The sequence below is a fragment of the Salarias fasciatus genome, chromosome 13 (assembly GCF_902148845.1).
Source record: "Salarias fasciatus chromosome 13, fSalaFa1.1, whole genome shotgun sequence".
Classification (NCBI taxonomy): Eukaryota; Metazoa; Chordata; class Actinopteri; order Blenniiformes; family Blenniidae; genus Salarias; species Salarias fasciatus.
The window spans coordinates 20987472-21003718 of record NC_043757.1 but is presented as its reverse complement, the minus strand read 5'-3'; the positions used below and the strand labels follow the sequence as shown (position 1 = coordinate 21003718).

The 16247-nt window shown below is 42.1% G+C and overlaps 1 protein-coding gene across 3 annotated transcripts; it reads right to left on the bottom strand.

Moving 5' to 3' along the window:
- Positions 1–80: 80 nt before the first annotated feature.
- On the bottom strand, positions 81–15333 carry LOC115399428 (carbohydrate sulfotransferase 15-like). 3 transcript variants are annotated; one of them, XM_030106770.1, is made up of 9 exons: positions 15174–15333; positions 6750–6831; positions 6204–6654; positions 4329–4668; positions 3210–3353; positions 2160–2316; positions 1866–2022; positions 502–649; positions 81–318 (listed from the first exon to the last, which is right to left on the bottom strand). In XM_030106770.1, the coding sequence occupies exons 2-9, from the start codon at positions 6794–6796 to the stop codon at positions 128–130; spliced, it is 1635 nt and encodes a 544-aa protein (XP_029962630.1). In that variant the 5' UTR covers positions 6797–6831; positions 15174–15333; the 3' UTR covers positions 81–127. The 3 variants fall into 3 exon arrangements, with proteins under 3 accessions (XP_029962630.1, XP_029962631.1, XP_029962632.1); XM_030106772.1 differs by having other exon boundaries at positions 134–318; positions 502–644; XM_030106771.1 differs by lacking the exon at positions 15174–15333 and having other exon boundaries at positions 6750–6954.
- Between the last annotated feature and the right edge of the window lie 914 nt (positions 15334–16247).

Below are 16247 nucleotides of genomic sequence, written 5' to 3'. Positions count from 1 at the left end.
ACTGACACAGGTGTGTGTTCATTTGTCCATTTTGGACTGACGTCCTTCAGAAGGCAGCCCTGCTTTAGCTTGTTTGATTGTTTTTTTTTTTAACGTCTTTTCACATTTTCTCCACATCCACGCTCCTTCAAGTGTGGCTCCAGAGGAAAGCATTATCGTTCAGCACACCGGCCAGCTTTTGGTTGAAAGGTTGATAAAATTCCCTGAGAAGGTCTTTGGTCGCTGGAAGCATGGGACCTAGATTTTTGTCGGCCGTCCGCCGGGTGTTGCACGTGGGGAGTTGGGTCAGTGCCGTTTCCACCTGCTCCGGAAAAGGGCCTGAGACAAAACACAACAAAACACAGACAGCGTAAACACACCGGGAAAGATCTCAGTTTCAACACCTGCTCCCTTCACACCCGTCAAGAAGTCAAAAAACACTCAGCAGGTGCATGACAGCATCCTCCACACGTTAATGACACTCTCTTGAATCCTTGTGTGTGAGTGTGTGTGAATGCGCACCTAAATTCAGGAAATCAAACACTTTTTTGATTGTAACTTTGACGTTGGCTGCATAGTCCTCCAGCTGAAGAACAAGGATCTGCTCCCTGTGGAAAACTGTCAGCCAGTCCAGCAGGAAGACCACGTACAATCCCAGATGGAGTCTAACCTGAGAAAAGCATTATAAACACGTCAGCACCACTTAAATCAACAAAACAATCATGCACAGGTTATATAAGACAAATCTGGGAACGATTCTGCTGTGTGTTTTCTTCAATGTTGCTTTAAGATGAAGGATTTTGCTGTATAAATACAAAACACTTTTAAATGGCTTCTGCAGAAATTGTTTTGTGAAAGGAATTGAAACTGACAAAGGAAGATGGATGAAATACAGATGATTTCTACTGAGTGGGTGTGAATTTTAGTATCTTTCTTAGACGAACTCTTCATATTCATCCTTTCCCATTGAGAAAACTGTATAAATGTAAAGACAACGCACATCCTCAAGAGGGCACTACAACACACAAAACACCCCCTGCTCAAACACACAGCAGTTTGATTATAAAGCACGGCAGCCCAGCCTAACAGCCCCACATCTTAATCATGACTAGAGTGTCACAACAACAGATCGAAGAGCGTTCTGCGAAACACTTCAGTCAGAATGAGCTTGGATTGTGTTTTCCTCCCATCAGCTGATTGGTGCTGTTACTGCAGTAACTCTCCCATGATAACGCCGTTGTCCTCTACACGTTGAGATTACAAGTGACCGGCTGACAGAGCCCATATCTCAGCCTGCTCCCGAGGGAAGGACATATGCAGAAGGTGCTAAAACAACCCTCTCCAGAAAGTAGGTTACACTTTTGCTGTCACCGCGGGAGAATCGCCCACTTTAAAGAAAGGCGAGAATTATAAAAGTATGAATTTGACAGGACACCCTGGGCCTCATGTTCTCCCAGAAGTCGTCAGGTGGGAGATAAACACATTTATAAATATCTGGAAACAGACTGAAAACAGCTTATAAGATTTGTGGAGCAATAACACCCACAATCTCTCAAATAAGATTTCTACAATTTCATTTTATTTTTTATTTTTTCACTGTGAGGGTGAATACAAAAGCATGCTGCAAAACCTACAAATACAGGGTTTGCTTCTGACATTTCACTGCATTTTGCACCAGGAAATTGCAGTTTTTCCACTTTGGAAATGTAACCTTGCAGGCAGCATGAGGGTGAAATCGTCTTTTCTGTGGTTTATGTCTGCACCTTTCTGTGTGGAGTTTATATGTTCTCCCTGTGCATGCATGGAAAATTTACTCATACCTCGCCTATCCTCATCTCAATGTTACTTTCCGACTTTTTAAAAGTGAAATATTGAACTCCTCTCACCGGCATGGCGAGGTAAAGGCTGCCGTCGTAGGCGCAGGAGCGAAGCGACTTCTCAGAGAGACAGGACTGAAACAACTGCACGGACTTCACAACACTCTGGTGGAAGGCTTTGGCAGACTTATTGGTGGATCGAAAGTACAAGTAGTCAGAGTAAAGCCTGTCAACACAGAAGAAAAGAGTTCAAGTAGATGTGCAACTGGAATATATGCTTTTTTGGGCAAAATTTTCAAATGAGAGGAAAGCTCTTAAGAAGCAATCAGAACTGCCAGAAGTGATTTAACCATCTCTTGTCACCTCTCTGCTGGGTCTCGGAGGATGACGATGATCCTGGCAGTGGGGTCCAGAGTGTGGATGAAGTCCTGGACCAGGAAGCGGGGCTCGGCCTCCTGCCTGTCTCTGTCCACAATGCTCCAGAACTGGTTGTCCCACATGGTGGAGGCGCTGCCATCACCTGTCGACGTTTGAGAGAAGCACACAAACTTTTTAAAACATAAAAACAACAGCTGTACAGGGCAGAAAAAAATGCATTAAAAAAAATTACATTTCCAACCAAATCTGCTCCTTACATACTCTTTTAGAATATCTGATCATTGTGATGAAGCCAGTGCGTTGATATTATAACAACTATGGAGGAAGCTGAAAATGTAAAGAGAGTAAACGAGATCCTTACTATATTTTCATATCTGCAACATTTCTCTATTGTTTGTCTACATTTTCAGAATAAACATTGAATCAGGTCAAATGTTTGAGGACACAATCACACGCATCTAAATTAGTTTTGGACTGGCCAAAGAAATAAACATGATTTATTTTATATCTCCTACATCTGTACCTTTTAGAAAAAAAAAATTACCCGAGGACACTGAATGCCCTTCATAAAATCAATACTACTGATTTAACACCAATATTGCATCATTTAATAAACAATAAATTGAAACTTGTGGTTACCACAACCTCCACCTATAAAATTAAGAATGCAACAGCCGACAGGAGAGAGAGGCGCCAGAGGCATTTCAGCTCCCGTGCTCACTTCTAAACACACCAGCCTTTTTGGTTTTGACCACAAAATACCTGGCATAATGCGAGCGCCAGTTCCCCCTGGCTATTCACATGAGCGCTGAAGTGCTTTTAAGCCGACTGCCTCAGAAAATGAGCGAGGACACACAAAAGGAGAGAGGCAGAGACAAAAGAGACCTGTGATTTCAATCATGGCCGGGATCCAGTTCAAAGTCTCTCAGAAGATGCACAATGAAAACAATTCTTTCACGAGACACACAATAGACGCTAACAATACCAAATCATCCATACCCGCTCGCACACACACACATCTTCACATATGCTCACCTGTTATGCTCTGGAGCTCGCGGCGGTCTCCAGATGAGTTTCCACTCAGACCTTCCTGGATCTTTTGGGCCGTCAGGTCAAACAGGTCCAGGTAATCTTCCACTCTGTATTTTTCCTCCGAACCGTCTTTGTTGTGTTTATAACCTGCACCAGGAGTCAGAAAGAAACGACACTCAATACACACCCATTTATACGCCGCTAAGCAATCAAACCTTTTTTGATGACTGGTGCTTGAAGCAAAATTTTAAAGTCCATCTATTGAGCCGTGTTATAATCTGATCATTTGAGATGCCGACTGCTGCACAGTGGAGTAAAAACACTCCATCCACTCTGCAGACACACACTGTCGAGTAGTTCCACATTATATCTTTACTTTTATGTTTATTTTTCTACTTATTTTAATCTATATTTCAAAACAACTGTTGCAACTAAGCAATTCTTGCAGAGGGACAGCAAAGATAAAGTGACAACGCCTTCTGCAGCAGGATTATTATAGTCAGCATACAATCTGATATTATCTATATTATTCTATGTTTCCGGTGAAAATTTCTGGAATTCCTTAGAGTTACAGATGTAATTAAAAAAATAGAATGAAAACTATATTTGCTACAGTTTATTTGAAACAGGCAGAGAGTTACTGGACTTACTGTATATAGCAAACTTGTTTTTTTAATGATTTCGCTTGATAGATTTAAAAAAAAAACCCTCAAATTTTAAAGCAAAACACTTTGAAAAATATAAGATTGAATGTATTTAGGCTTGTAGACATGGTCAAGATGAGCTTGCTGAGATTCAAATTCAACATGAGAATAGAGAAAACAGTGATAAAGCAAAGTCTTTATCAAGTGGGAGTTTTACACTCAACCATCTCTAGGATTTACAGAGAATGGCCTGGAAACGATCAAATCTCCAGTAAGTGAGTTCACTGTGCCTTGTTGATGCCAGAGGTCAGAGGGCAAGGGCCAGGCTGGTTTGAAATGATGTTAAGTCAACAGTAACTCGGTAAATAATCCAGAAGACCACCGCCGGCGCCACTTCTGATATGAAGAACTTGTGCAGAGCCGTAGACCTTCCACCACTGCGAAACCTAGCGGTCAAGCGTGGTGTTTCAGGACTCACCAAAGCGTTTGCGGGTCCACCAGTGCGGCTCCTTAATGCCGTTGTATCTGATGTCAGGATGCAGCAGCAGCCTGTGGAACAGGTCTGTGGTGCCGCACTTCGGCTGGCCAATGATGTAGAAGTACGGCAGGCAGCGCAGACGGAGGCGTTTGCCGTCTCGGTGGAGTAGGTGCTGGCGGAAGTTGGTCTTCAGCCGCTCACGCAGGTTCTTGAAATTCCGTAAGCGAATAAAAAAAGGGTTGCTGCCGTACGGATCAGAGTTGGGTTCGGCTGGGTACTCCTCGTACCAGCAAGGGCTCTTAATGCCAGGCAGGAAATGACGAGGAATTACCGAGAACAGCTGCAGGGAAAAGTACAATTAAATTAGGCATTATGAAAGTGAGGGCAATATAATGAAAGATGTACGATATGATACTGTGCAGCGTCATGATGGGGTGGACACTGATATGAATACATATTTTGTAACATCTGCCAAGCCTGAAATACACTCAAGACACTTTTTTGGGGGGTTTACGGTCCCCTTTTTTATCCATCTGTCCATCTTCTGTACCAAAAGCATGTGCTTTGTAGCATGGGAGCAAATCTAAAGAATATCTTCCAAACAACGAGAGAACATGCAAACTTCATATTGACAAGCATCCCACTGCGCCTCCTCTGCCCAGTTTTCAATGTAGCTTCTGAACTGTTCTCTAATGTTGGGAATGTCAATAATTTTCTTTGAAATAGAACAACGGCATTAAATATTTAAGCAAAATAAAGGGAGGAACAAATGGTTTAAAAGGCGGCTGTCGCAGACGACATCTAACGCTTCCTCAACAGTCAGCTTTATTTTTTATGCATTATTTTGACATTCATACTGTGAGGAAGACTGATGCCTGAAATTCAGATGATGAGCATCTTTTGTTTTTGTTTTTTTTTTTGTTTTTTTTTGATGAATTGTAGGGTTGTAAGATACTTGTAATTTTAATTGAAATAACCTTGTTTAATCCAAAACCCAGGTCAGTTTATTTGCAATGCATATATTTTCTATTATCAGACAATTAAAGGTGTGAGAACACACCTCCCGAGGTGTTAAAGGCCTACATGATGATGGCCGTTTATCTTAGAGTTACGGCTGTTTCAGTGGTCAGTAGTGGTTTGCGATTGCTCTTAGTGTTTCTCCAGGGTTCAGAGGAGAGTGGAAAATAATGGTGACTTGACGAAATAAAACAATTTTTTTGGGGTGGGCAGCAACATTTGTAGCCGTGGCGTTACTTCATGTTTTCCTCTGCTTGTGTGGGAATCTTGGGTAATTGAAGGCATGTTCAGGTGACAGATGGACGGATGGTGTAATTTTCCAGCATTGCCAATAATGCATCATTCCTGGTTTTACCTCTTGCTTTAAAACAACACTTAATTAATATTTGTGGCATGTGCCACGATGAGCGCTCAACCGAACCACTCACTTAAGTTAACATCTTTGCGACTGAGTCTTGTGCTCCGGCTACCAGAAATGATGCGTCCCTTTTCTTAAACACTGCGAAATTACACACTGGATTGTGGAAATGTGACGACAACAAGCATTAAACACTTCACAACAGCATGAGCGCACAGTGACATCAGTTCCACAGTCCTCGGCCGCAGCGCTGTCAGCCATTACTGGTCATTATGAGCTTCTCAGGGCTGGTATTTACTGTGGCCTTGATCAGTAGGTGCGTGGTCAGTTACTACTGAAGTTATCGCCTGTAAACATTTTCAAGACTCAACTGATTCATATTGCTCCTGTACGTTTGATCATTGCTGAACCAAAACATTTCAATCTGGACCAACAAGAATAACGGTTTATTTTTTTTCCAGTCGCATGCCGATGTAAGCCTTCCAGTGAGTCAGACTTACATGAGGGTCAGTCTCAATGACGTCCTCCTCTTCAGGAACTTTCCTCGGTGGGTATTCCTGCTTGGAGTTAATGAGTTCCACCAGACCTTTCATGTCCAAAACAGTACTTTCAGCGAAGGCTTCTGTTGACCCGTTGCCGGTTCCAACGTTCACGGATCTCATCTGATAGTGTGACAGGATGAACAAAAGTCCTTTCTTGTCCGACACCAGCATGTACGAGGCCATGATGAAAAACGTCATGATCAAGCCCACCAAGAAGCTGAATACTCTGTTTTTTGAGATTCTCTGAAGACTAAACAACAACAGTGGAGGGCACTTTAAGCGCACGTTTTCAGGCACGCCCGTGTGCCTCAGGTCAAAGAACGTCCTGACGGATTTTTTCCCATAGTCTTCACCCATAGGCAGGCTGTGGAGGCTATGCTTGTAGGCCGTCTGGGTACCGCTCCCATAGCTGAACTCCGACAGGGGCATAGTGACACATGAGGAGACGATTTATGTAGAAATAACAGCCAGACAATATCCTCTTTTAGAGTGTTCAGGTTTCACCTGGAAGACTTCATGCGATTAAACTCCAGGGAATCATTTGTCTTCATTTCTTACATCTTCCCCTCTTTCCAACTGGGCCCTCCTGTAAAACAGAAACAGTTGTTAAAACATGACATATGGGGGGGGTTTTTTCACCTCAAGTGCAGCAGCGCCGTTTCCTTTCGAGGTATTTCCGTCATCTCCCATAATACCAGAAAAAGCAGCGCGGGTATTTTTAATATTGGGGTATTTAATGGAACGTCACTGCCTCTCAGAGGTTTTCACACTATATAGCCCTCCTTCTCTAACAGGAGCCGCCTATAAAAGGTTCGAGGTCAGCTGCGGAGTGTGTGTGGTCTGACGTATGACGATCGCCCGCTTTTCAACGAGCGCTACAGAGCGCATGCAAAGACAAGCTCTGCTAAGAAACTCTCAAGGTCAACATAATAGTTACTCTGTAATTCAAAACTAAAAAAACACAGTTATTCTATGTGAGCTGAAGTCCCACAGAGAGCTTTGTTTTGTTAACCTGGAAAGGTTTTTTTTTTTTTCAAGATCAAAGTTTTTTCTTTTACAGAGAGAACCATGTTCAGTGTTGACTCAGGTGGACATGCACACGCTTGCCGCGGAGTTCTTTATTCTGTGCTCTCTTCTCACCGCACGACAAGTAATCAGGAAAGCCTAAGTATTTTAGGAGTGGTGCGCTAATGATTCCTGACTTGTTTTCTCTGGTGACATTTCCTCAGTTGCTTTCTCTTTTGATTTTGCAGCTCCCAGTGTTGAGTAAATTACTGGAAATGAGTCACATTAGCTGAGCTGTGAGCAAAGTCAGCATTCTGAGTTAATTAGTCATTTTAAAGTGAAGTTTTTTTACAACTGGAAGTCCATCCCACTGGGGAATACCCGTTTTTTTTTTGGAAGCCAATGAACAGCATGGCAGCTGTTCTGGAGAGAAACTGATTTCTGAACAAATATTAACAAAAAGCAGCAGCAGCAGCAATGAAACAGCCTGCATCAGATAGAACATGCAGACAGCTGGTAGTAAGGCGGGTTAATACTTATTTGGGGTGGTGGATACAGGTTAATGTTAACGTTGCAGAGAGTCACACATCTTTCTTGTAGCAGTAATGAAGCTTCAAACTAATGATAAAGAGGTGACACGAAATCTATCTGTAAGAAATGTAAAATGTTACCAACTCATGAAATCTTCAGTGACTGTAAGGTGACATTAATTCCGTTACTGTCGGTAGAAGGAGATTAACAGTGAAGGCGTTATTCCCAAAACTGGTTGTTACTCTTTGACAGTCGCAGTCCTAAAGGACGAGGGGATGAAATCCTTCACCACTTGTGGCAAATGAAAATAAAATTATTTTTCTTTCAACCCGCCAGAGTCTATAAAATACAGACACAATAACTCCCAGCTTGATCGCATACAATGTGAAAGTGAGTGATACTTAATCCTTTTCTACAAAACCAAAAAGTTTCTGACAGACTTTAACAGGAGAGAAATCTTGGTGAGGTTTTCTTTTTCTTTGCTCTGTTTTATTGGTGCCACAAAATCTGATGGTATTTTTGGGTATTCATGGACTGTTTATACGCTAATCTGTCAAATACATAAACAGCATTCAAATCAGCTCACAAGGTCACCCAAACAATTCAGTCATCTTCCAGTTCAGTCATGTCGCCTTCGGAGAAAGAAACAATAATTCATGTTGTTATGCTGATGTTATCAGATTATCTACATCTGAAGAAATGTATTTTCACAGGAAATCTGCAAAGCAGCACCGGAGACAGACGCTTGACCATATTAAAGCGACACTAAGTAACTTTTCAACCTTAATAAAACATTTTAATATCTTTTGTGATGATACATCGACTTACAACGAGTTGAATGACCCCTCTGTCACGGGCTGAGGGCGTCAGTATTGCTTTCACTTGGACTAAGAAACTGTGAGGAGGGTGGTAGGAACCCAGCACACGGCATGCGTCACATTATGATATAATATTGTTTAGCCACCATTAGATTCATTACCTCATCGCTATCCGTCCTTCACACAGCCACTGGAAACAAATGCAGGCGAGTTCAGTCCGACAGCATGCCAACCGGAGCAGCATTTTACGACGCCACGCACTAGTCCTCATGGGAACTGTAGTATTTGTTCAGGCAAAACACTACCGCTTTTGTCCACTGGCGCCGCCAAAATCAATAGAAACTGAAAGTTCCTTAGTGTTGCTTTAAGTCAGGAAGAGCCTAAACAAAGACGGTATCAGGCTGGACATCTGACGTACCGGCAGTATCAGGATCTCTCTGTGCGTCTCCAAAGTGGAACGGTTCTTCACGAATCAAGTGCAAAAACAGCAATATCGACTTTCAAATCAACAATGGAATGGACTGTTTTACACCCAAAACAAGTGAATAGAGCACAAATATGTCAATACAAGTTGACAAGTCAAAGTGCACTGGTGGCCCTTTCCATCTTTAAAACAGGGCACGCAGTCTGATCTCTGCTCATGGAAATCTGCTCTAACCATCTACTTTTTTCTATATGTGCTTTCATCTTTTCACTTTAATGTGCAACAATGCTGTAAAACCATGGGGTTAAAGTCTGCATGCATCGAAAAGTGATGAATATGTGCACGACCTGCCTTTAAAGTCCAAAAAGAAAGCCCTCACACACTTGCAGATTTCATAATGGGACGGCTCGCAGCCCTCGCAGACTTATCAGGGATGCATGCCCATATCTCCACGCCAGCATAGGCTGCTGCTGGGATTTTGAAAATAGCTTATTTTATTGATGCCAGTAGAGGTGTTGCAGGCCTCATTTAATGAAATATCAGTGGAAAGTGGTGCCTTAAAATGCCAGTGAGAGCACCTTGCTAAATACAGAAATCTGTGGCGGTCTATCGGTGAGTGGCTCTGCTTGTGAGCATTCATGCGTTTCCACAGTCAAGCTTTTAATCACGTACAATGTAATTTCCAACTGTTTCCATAATTAGCATCAATTCTACTCTTACTTTTCTTTTGCTCCATGGGAGTGCATATCTTCTTTTCTAAAGATCCAGGTAATTGTTACCTTCTCTGTTCCCTGTATCCATTAATCTAATACTCTCATGAAAGATTAATTTCTGGTTCGAGCTAAATTTCAAAGTGTGAGAGAAGAGAGAGATTTCAAAATGTGACAGAGCATAAAGAGGACAGTGAGAGTCAAGGGTAAAGCACAGAGAGGAGGAGCGAAGCTACAAAGAGGGGGGAAAACTGAGAGAATGAGCAGGAAAGACAGGCTTTACACTTCTTCGGCCTAAAAAAAAAATCAATTTAAGGCAGGAAGCAAACAGCAGGTGGGATTCACCGAGGTGCAATCCCACAGTCAAAAGCTCTCTCTCAAAAAAACCCCCCAAAAAAACCCTGCATTCATCATGCATTAGATGCCTTTTTTTGTCCTCAGAGCATAAAATGTCAAGACGAATCTGGTACCAAAGCAAAAGTGAGATATGAGTCATCTTGTTTGCAGCAAAGTGTTAGATTGTTTACACGGCACATTTATCACATTATGTGAATATTACCCAGAGCTGCGTTCGCTCGAGAGCCGAGATACAATGTGCAGTAAAAACAAGAAAACGCACGAAAACACAATGACAACCTATAACCTCTCAATGAACTCAGTTTATTTTTTTTTCTCATCCTAATCCTTCCTTTCACACTGTACCAACCTCGTCCCCCTTCTTTATCTTCACTGTTTATCTACGTGCCGACTTTCCATTCACTCATCCAGAGTTACGACTGAAACGCAAGCTCAGGCCAACGGCCTGGTTTGGATGAAACAAATATCTCACACATCACTGATCAGAATTCTGAAACGATGACGGCGCTCGATCCATCATGATTACTTCAGTAACAGGCAAGACCGCGCACACGATGACGGAGTTTCAGAGAACAAGACTGACAGTTCCGTGCCCGCCGATGATACCGCTGAAATGAAATTAGCTTCTTTATTTTGTCCAAAGTATTTTCTTAACTGATCAGTAATTAGCAGTGGTGATATAGGAGCTATAAAATGAACAAAACAATTAAACTCATATTTTTTTTGCTGCCCAGTATGTCAAACTTTTAAACTATCGCACTGATAATAAGCATGAGGATTAACTTCTGTCAAAACCAAAATAGGTGACACGGTATCAATGATTGCATTTCGGACGACAGTTCACATATAAAGTGAAACATTGATGCATCTGCTCTCTGAAAATCTGTTGGAGGTGTTAAACTGGGTGCAGGTTACGCAGAATCCCTGCTCACAAACACATTTGCATTATGCATGTACATACACAAAGGCGTGCTCATTAGACTCTGTGTTTTCCAAGATCCCCCCCCCCAACCCCATCTACGCGTTGTGATAAAATGATGCCAGTCAGACACAACTCATCCTCTGCGGCAAAGACACAGACCGAGCAACAAATGATAATCAGCATCATCACAGCTCATCCATATACAAAAAAAAAAAAAAAAACGCTGCGCGCTATATGCAGATGAACAGCCCTGTTAGGCATCAACACTATGAATCAGTGAGACTCGCTGAATGTGAAGGGGATCCACTGCCACCACCGAGAAGAGGCAGCGCTCAGCACACGCATCTTCCCGCCTCTCCAAAAAACATATTTTAGTCATGTCTTCATGTTTATAATTGTGTAAACACACTCTGACCTACAGAGTACACTCTGTGACTGAGACATTGGTCGAATACCAGCGCTGGAATATGGGAGGCGCAAGGAAAAAAAAAAAAAAAAAAAAAAAAAAAAAAAACGCCACAAAAGGAAATAAGACTGCCTCCCTGTTGATAGGGAAGTCAAAGAAAGACGAATGGGACACTGAACTAAGATAATCATAAAACTTCTTCTGTGTGGATGAAAAACAAATGAGGAGCCAAAGAAATCTGAAGAGAAGAAAACATTTACGTCCTGCTCGGAGCGACTCTGACACCAGGATGCTTTTTTTCCTCAGATGATGCATTAAATCTTCACAGGAAATCTAAAAGCTCCCTCTGAGCGCTAAAATCACAGGGAAAAGACCAAATCCACCTCATCACACTGGACTATTTCTCTTTCACTGTTTCACTTAAAAGAGTGGGCTGATCGAAGGTAACTTCTTGAAATTTTAAATGAGCGAAACAAAACAGACATGATTAAATATTAACCCGCCGGTTTCACTACGGTTCACCTGAACATCTGGAGTGCAGCTGGAGAATCCTGCTACACTCTAAACTGTATTTAGGGACGCAGTTTGTCAGTGTATACATTTACATGAATGTTTTTCTTAACGCAACACGTGGTTCGCCTCAACACAACCTTAAAACCGATGTGACGGCAGCGTGAGCTCAGGAACATCTGAAGGAGGCTACTGTTTAATGGACAAGAGGGAGTGAACGGCTCTCAAGATACAAGGAGGAGAGTACATGCCAGGTAACACTGGGTACCTTGAAAACAACTCAATCACAGATAACTTATCCAGATTAATGTGCATTTGGGTTATAAAAGTGTTTGAAGTGCTCAAATACGTAAAAAGCACACACAGGTACAGGGCAGGAAGAACATGCAAACTCCACAAAGAGTGCAAACCACCACTGCACTCCTCAGTATTCGGTCATATTTACGGTAGTTTAACTACCATTATGACAGAAATGCTCCAGCATGGAATCAAAATCAGACAACCACTGTCCCAACCTGGTCATCATGCAAAAAAATGAAAATCCCTTTTTTTCCCCTCTTTTCAGAAACTTCAAGACTCAACTCATATATCATGACATATTTAATATCCTTTTACATACATCAGGAATTAATTATTTAATTGTAGCCATAAACAATGAACTTCATATCAAAGCTTAATAAATCTCCACTGAAGCAGTAAAACCTGAGCAGAGTGCTTGTATGAATCTGTGTAATGTACCTGAAAAAACCTCAGAACAGGTTTGTGATGAAACTTTGTTGTTCTCCCTGAACCCGATACGTGTCTCTTCTTGAGCTTTAATCTCGACTTCACAGGAGAAGCTAATAGTGAGCAACATATATAGACCAAACCCGTCAGTACTGTTGAACTGCTTTTGAAAGGTAACGAATAAAGAAGGATGCCGGCCGACGATCATAAGAAACAATTTGAGCACCCCTCCCACTTTATTGGGGGTTTCAGACATGCAGCGGCTTGACTGAACCGGCTCGATTTCTCTATTAGCGCCTGTGAAGAAAAAGCTGTTCACACGCTCAAGGTATTGAAAAAAAACGTCATTTAGTATAGAAAGAAAGGAATCTAATGTTTACATTTTTGTTATATATCCTTACGTCACGGTTTGTTCCCCTGGGAGCGAGGAAGACGTCAGTGAGACTCACTTTACACATAGAAATGACTGCTTTACACTGTAACGAAGGAGAAATGCGAACATAATAATCACATCTTCAAAAATGACTCATTGTGTTTGTGCCAATGTTTCATCTGGATTGCTGCCATGTCCAACACCGCATCGCTTCCATACATTACATTTGTCTTGGCTGGCGAGCTGCACGTGTTTTCAGGACCAGCAGCACACGTGCAGCTAATTGCAGATAAAGCAGCATTAAATATACATTCTATTGAAACATAATGTTTCAAAACTTCATTGGAACTTCATGTTTTAGTACAATCGAGGTGATGAATGAGAAGCGAAAGCTTTACTTTACTCACTCCATTAGATTTCTGCTGGTGGGAGACAAATATTGAACATCACATACAAATACATATAAGCAGAAGGGAGTGGGGGTGGAGGGGTGTGGGGGACTCACTCCCCAGGGAGAGGTAAATCACTCTCTGGCAAATTCAATCTAAAAGTTTCATTTCTGTGGAAACCGTGACTGAATACATGTTAAAAATCACTTTATCCAGACAAGCGAAACCTTTCTGCCAGGAGTGGGATGTTCAAAACATCACATCATCAACTGGACAAGAAAAACAAAGAAAGAAAAATCTCCATGAAATACATCATCCGCTGGGAAATTACTCAGCAGCTTGGGGAGGGCAACAGCCGAGTGACAGATACAATAAAAAATTCAATTTAACCTGGCTTTCTTGGAATAACACAGGGGCCAAACTTTCTGTTTCGAGGCTCGTGGTCATCTCAGGTGAAAAAAATAAATCATCAACTCCTCTTTAAATAGTCGTACCGAGGTGTTGCCAAAACTTTCTAGTATCATGCAGCACTCCCACATTCCTAATGCTCTGTTACGGAGCTGTTTTCTTCCATTTGTGGCGGACCCCCCGACTCCAGTCTAAACAATCTGACATGGTACAAGTCTCTCACTCGCCCTCGCCCCTCTCATACTTCCAGCGTTACCTAAGCCCCCCTGAACACTGGCCCTTGCCAAAAGAAGCATGGCTCTGACGTCTCAGCAGCCCCAGACATTTGTTCTGCAAATTCGCGGTGCAACTTAAAACCTTCGTGTCCAGAGGAGAGAAACTTCAGGGCAGAGAGAAACAATCATCCGCCGGTTGATCTTGGAGTAAGGAGTGGACCATCTATCTCCTCCTGTTTCTCCTGCCGGTCCTCCGACCAACATTAAAATGTTAACGTAGTGACTTATTAAGAGCACTGAGGAGTCCGCAGAGGTACGTTTGTCCAAAGGTCATCCACCTACCTGTCAGGACCTCCACTCAGCTGCCTGTGCAGAGCTGCAGCCCCCTAATAGCAAAAACTTGGGGAGGAAAATGGACTAAATGTCACACAGAAATAGTGTGCAAACACCTCACACATCAACAGACCTCACTCCAGACTTATACACCCCGGCAGTGAGCTGGAACAGAAGTACGCCTGTCATTTCAACCCCTTAGTGGTGGGATGAGAAAAGCCAGTTAGGAACAATGAAGAGGTTTTTTTCTTCTTTTTTTTTTTTTTTTTTTTTTTTTTTTTTTTTTTTTTTTGTAGGGGAATTTCACAAGAAGTCAAGATGTTGATACAGGACACTGGTTCTTAAGGTCACAGTAAACACATTAATAATTGCAAGATAAAGTGCAAGACTTCAGGAGAACTGAATCATGTTTCCAGTTAATCTTCATCTTGCAACAGATTGCTGTTTGGGATTGAGGCTGTGGTCAAGCAGAAGTCTTGAACCCCTCTGAGGCATGGCTGAGATATGCTGCAGCTGTTCGCTGAGGGACTCTGACCAGGAGGACAGAGAGTTTTAAACATTACAAAGCCCTTTGACTAAATTTAGCTTTGAGGACCATGAGTTTACAGCTCCTTTTTGGAGCTACATAAATCAATGCAGAGCTGGAATGGCTTACTTTTAGAATGTTTCTTACTGCGTATTAGGAACGTCAGAAACCAATAGGATTTTAATATTTAACATCATTCCAAATTACTCATTAATTGTTAAAAAAAATATTTTTTTTTTTCTATATTACTCAAAGTTTAACTAGTTTATACTCACGATATACTTGTTTCTTCCAGAAATCCACCCGTTCAGGCGCCGAGGAGCCACTGAGCCACCGGCCGAGGCGAGCTCAGCCACCGGGCAGACCGAGAAACACCGGGAGAGATAAACGACCTCCTAACGCATCCTCCGGTCTGCCGCTGCTCATGTTGACAAACCGGACTTGGCTGCAGAGACGCTCCGCTCCCGGGCGGAGCCTCCATCGGACTGAGGCTGAGCTCGACTCTCGTGCGCGCGGCGGAGCTCAGAGGAGAGAGAAAGAGAGAGAGAGAGAGAGAGACAGAGAGAGAGAGAAAAAAAGAGGGGGCGCGCGCAGCGCACGAGAGAGTCTATCTATCACATCCACATGGAAAGCTGTAGTTTCTCCGGTACCTGTTGTTAGTTGGGCGGCAGGGGGCTGAAGCTGGACACCTCCCACCGGTGATTAAAAATATCAAGAATTTATTCAAAATGATTATTTTATTATTTTACCAGAGCATGCCATAATAATTTGCACCAGTCCCCTTCTTGCTAAGAAGAAAAAAAATACTTTTAATTATTCAGTTAATATTTATTTCTTCAACTTGCTGTTGTTGGCTGAATTAAAGCTTAATTCTTTATGCATGACTTCATTTCCCAGCGTCAACATTAATACTAGGCAGACATGTTTCCTCCATATACAAAAAATCTTTTCAAATTTGAATGTTTTTCTTTCGTGATAGAAGGGACTTTAAAAGATGCAGAAAGAGAAGAGAGATTAAATGTTTTACAGTTATGAGAAAGACAGGAAAGTTTTCTTTTTTCCTTTCTCTCAGCTGCAAATATAACTGTGTTTGAGATCAGCTCCAGCTTGTGTGTATATACATTACACAGCTGTATTAACACTACTACTTGAAAGTAAAAGCAGTTTAGATTATAAGATGGAAAGGGGACCTAAACAGAGTAATAACTTTCACGTTTGACTGAAATTCAGATAGATTTATCTGACAGTAGTAACTCCAGTCTAAATATTGATATATCAGCATGAGAGTGCTATCATAATATGAATATTGTGGGATGGAGCTGCGCACCACAAATGTCACTGCAGTCCTA

Coding starts and splice junctions, on each gene's coding strand:
- LOC115399428 (XM_030106770.1), bottom strand. CDS start 6,796: ATGAAGACAAATGATTCCCTGGAGTTTAATCGCATGAAGTCTTCCAG. Junction 2,023..2,159: donor CTCCGAGACCCAGCAGAGAG/GTGACAAGAGAT, acceptor CTGTGTTGACAG/GCTTTACTCTGACTACTTGT. Junction 319..501: donor GTTTGATTTCCTGAATTTAG/GTGCGCATTCAC, acceptor GTTTTGTCTCAG/GCCCTTTTCCGGAGCAGGTG.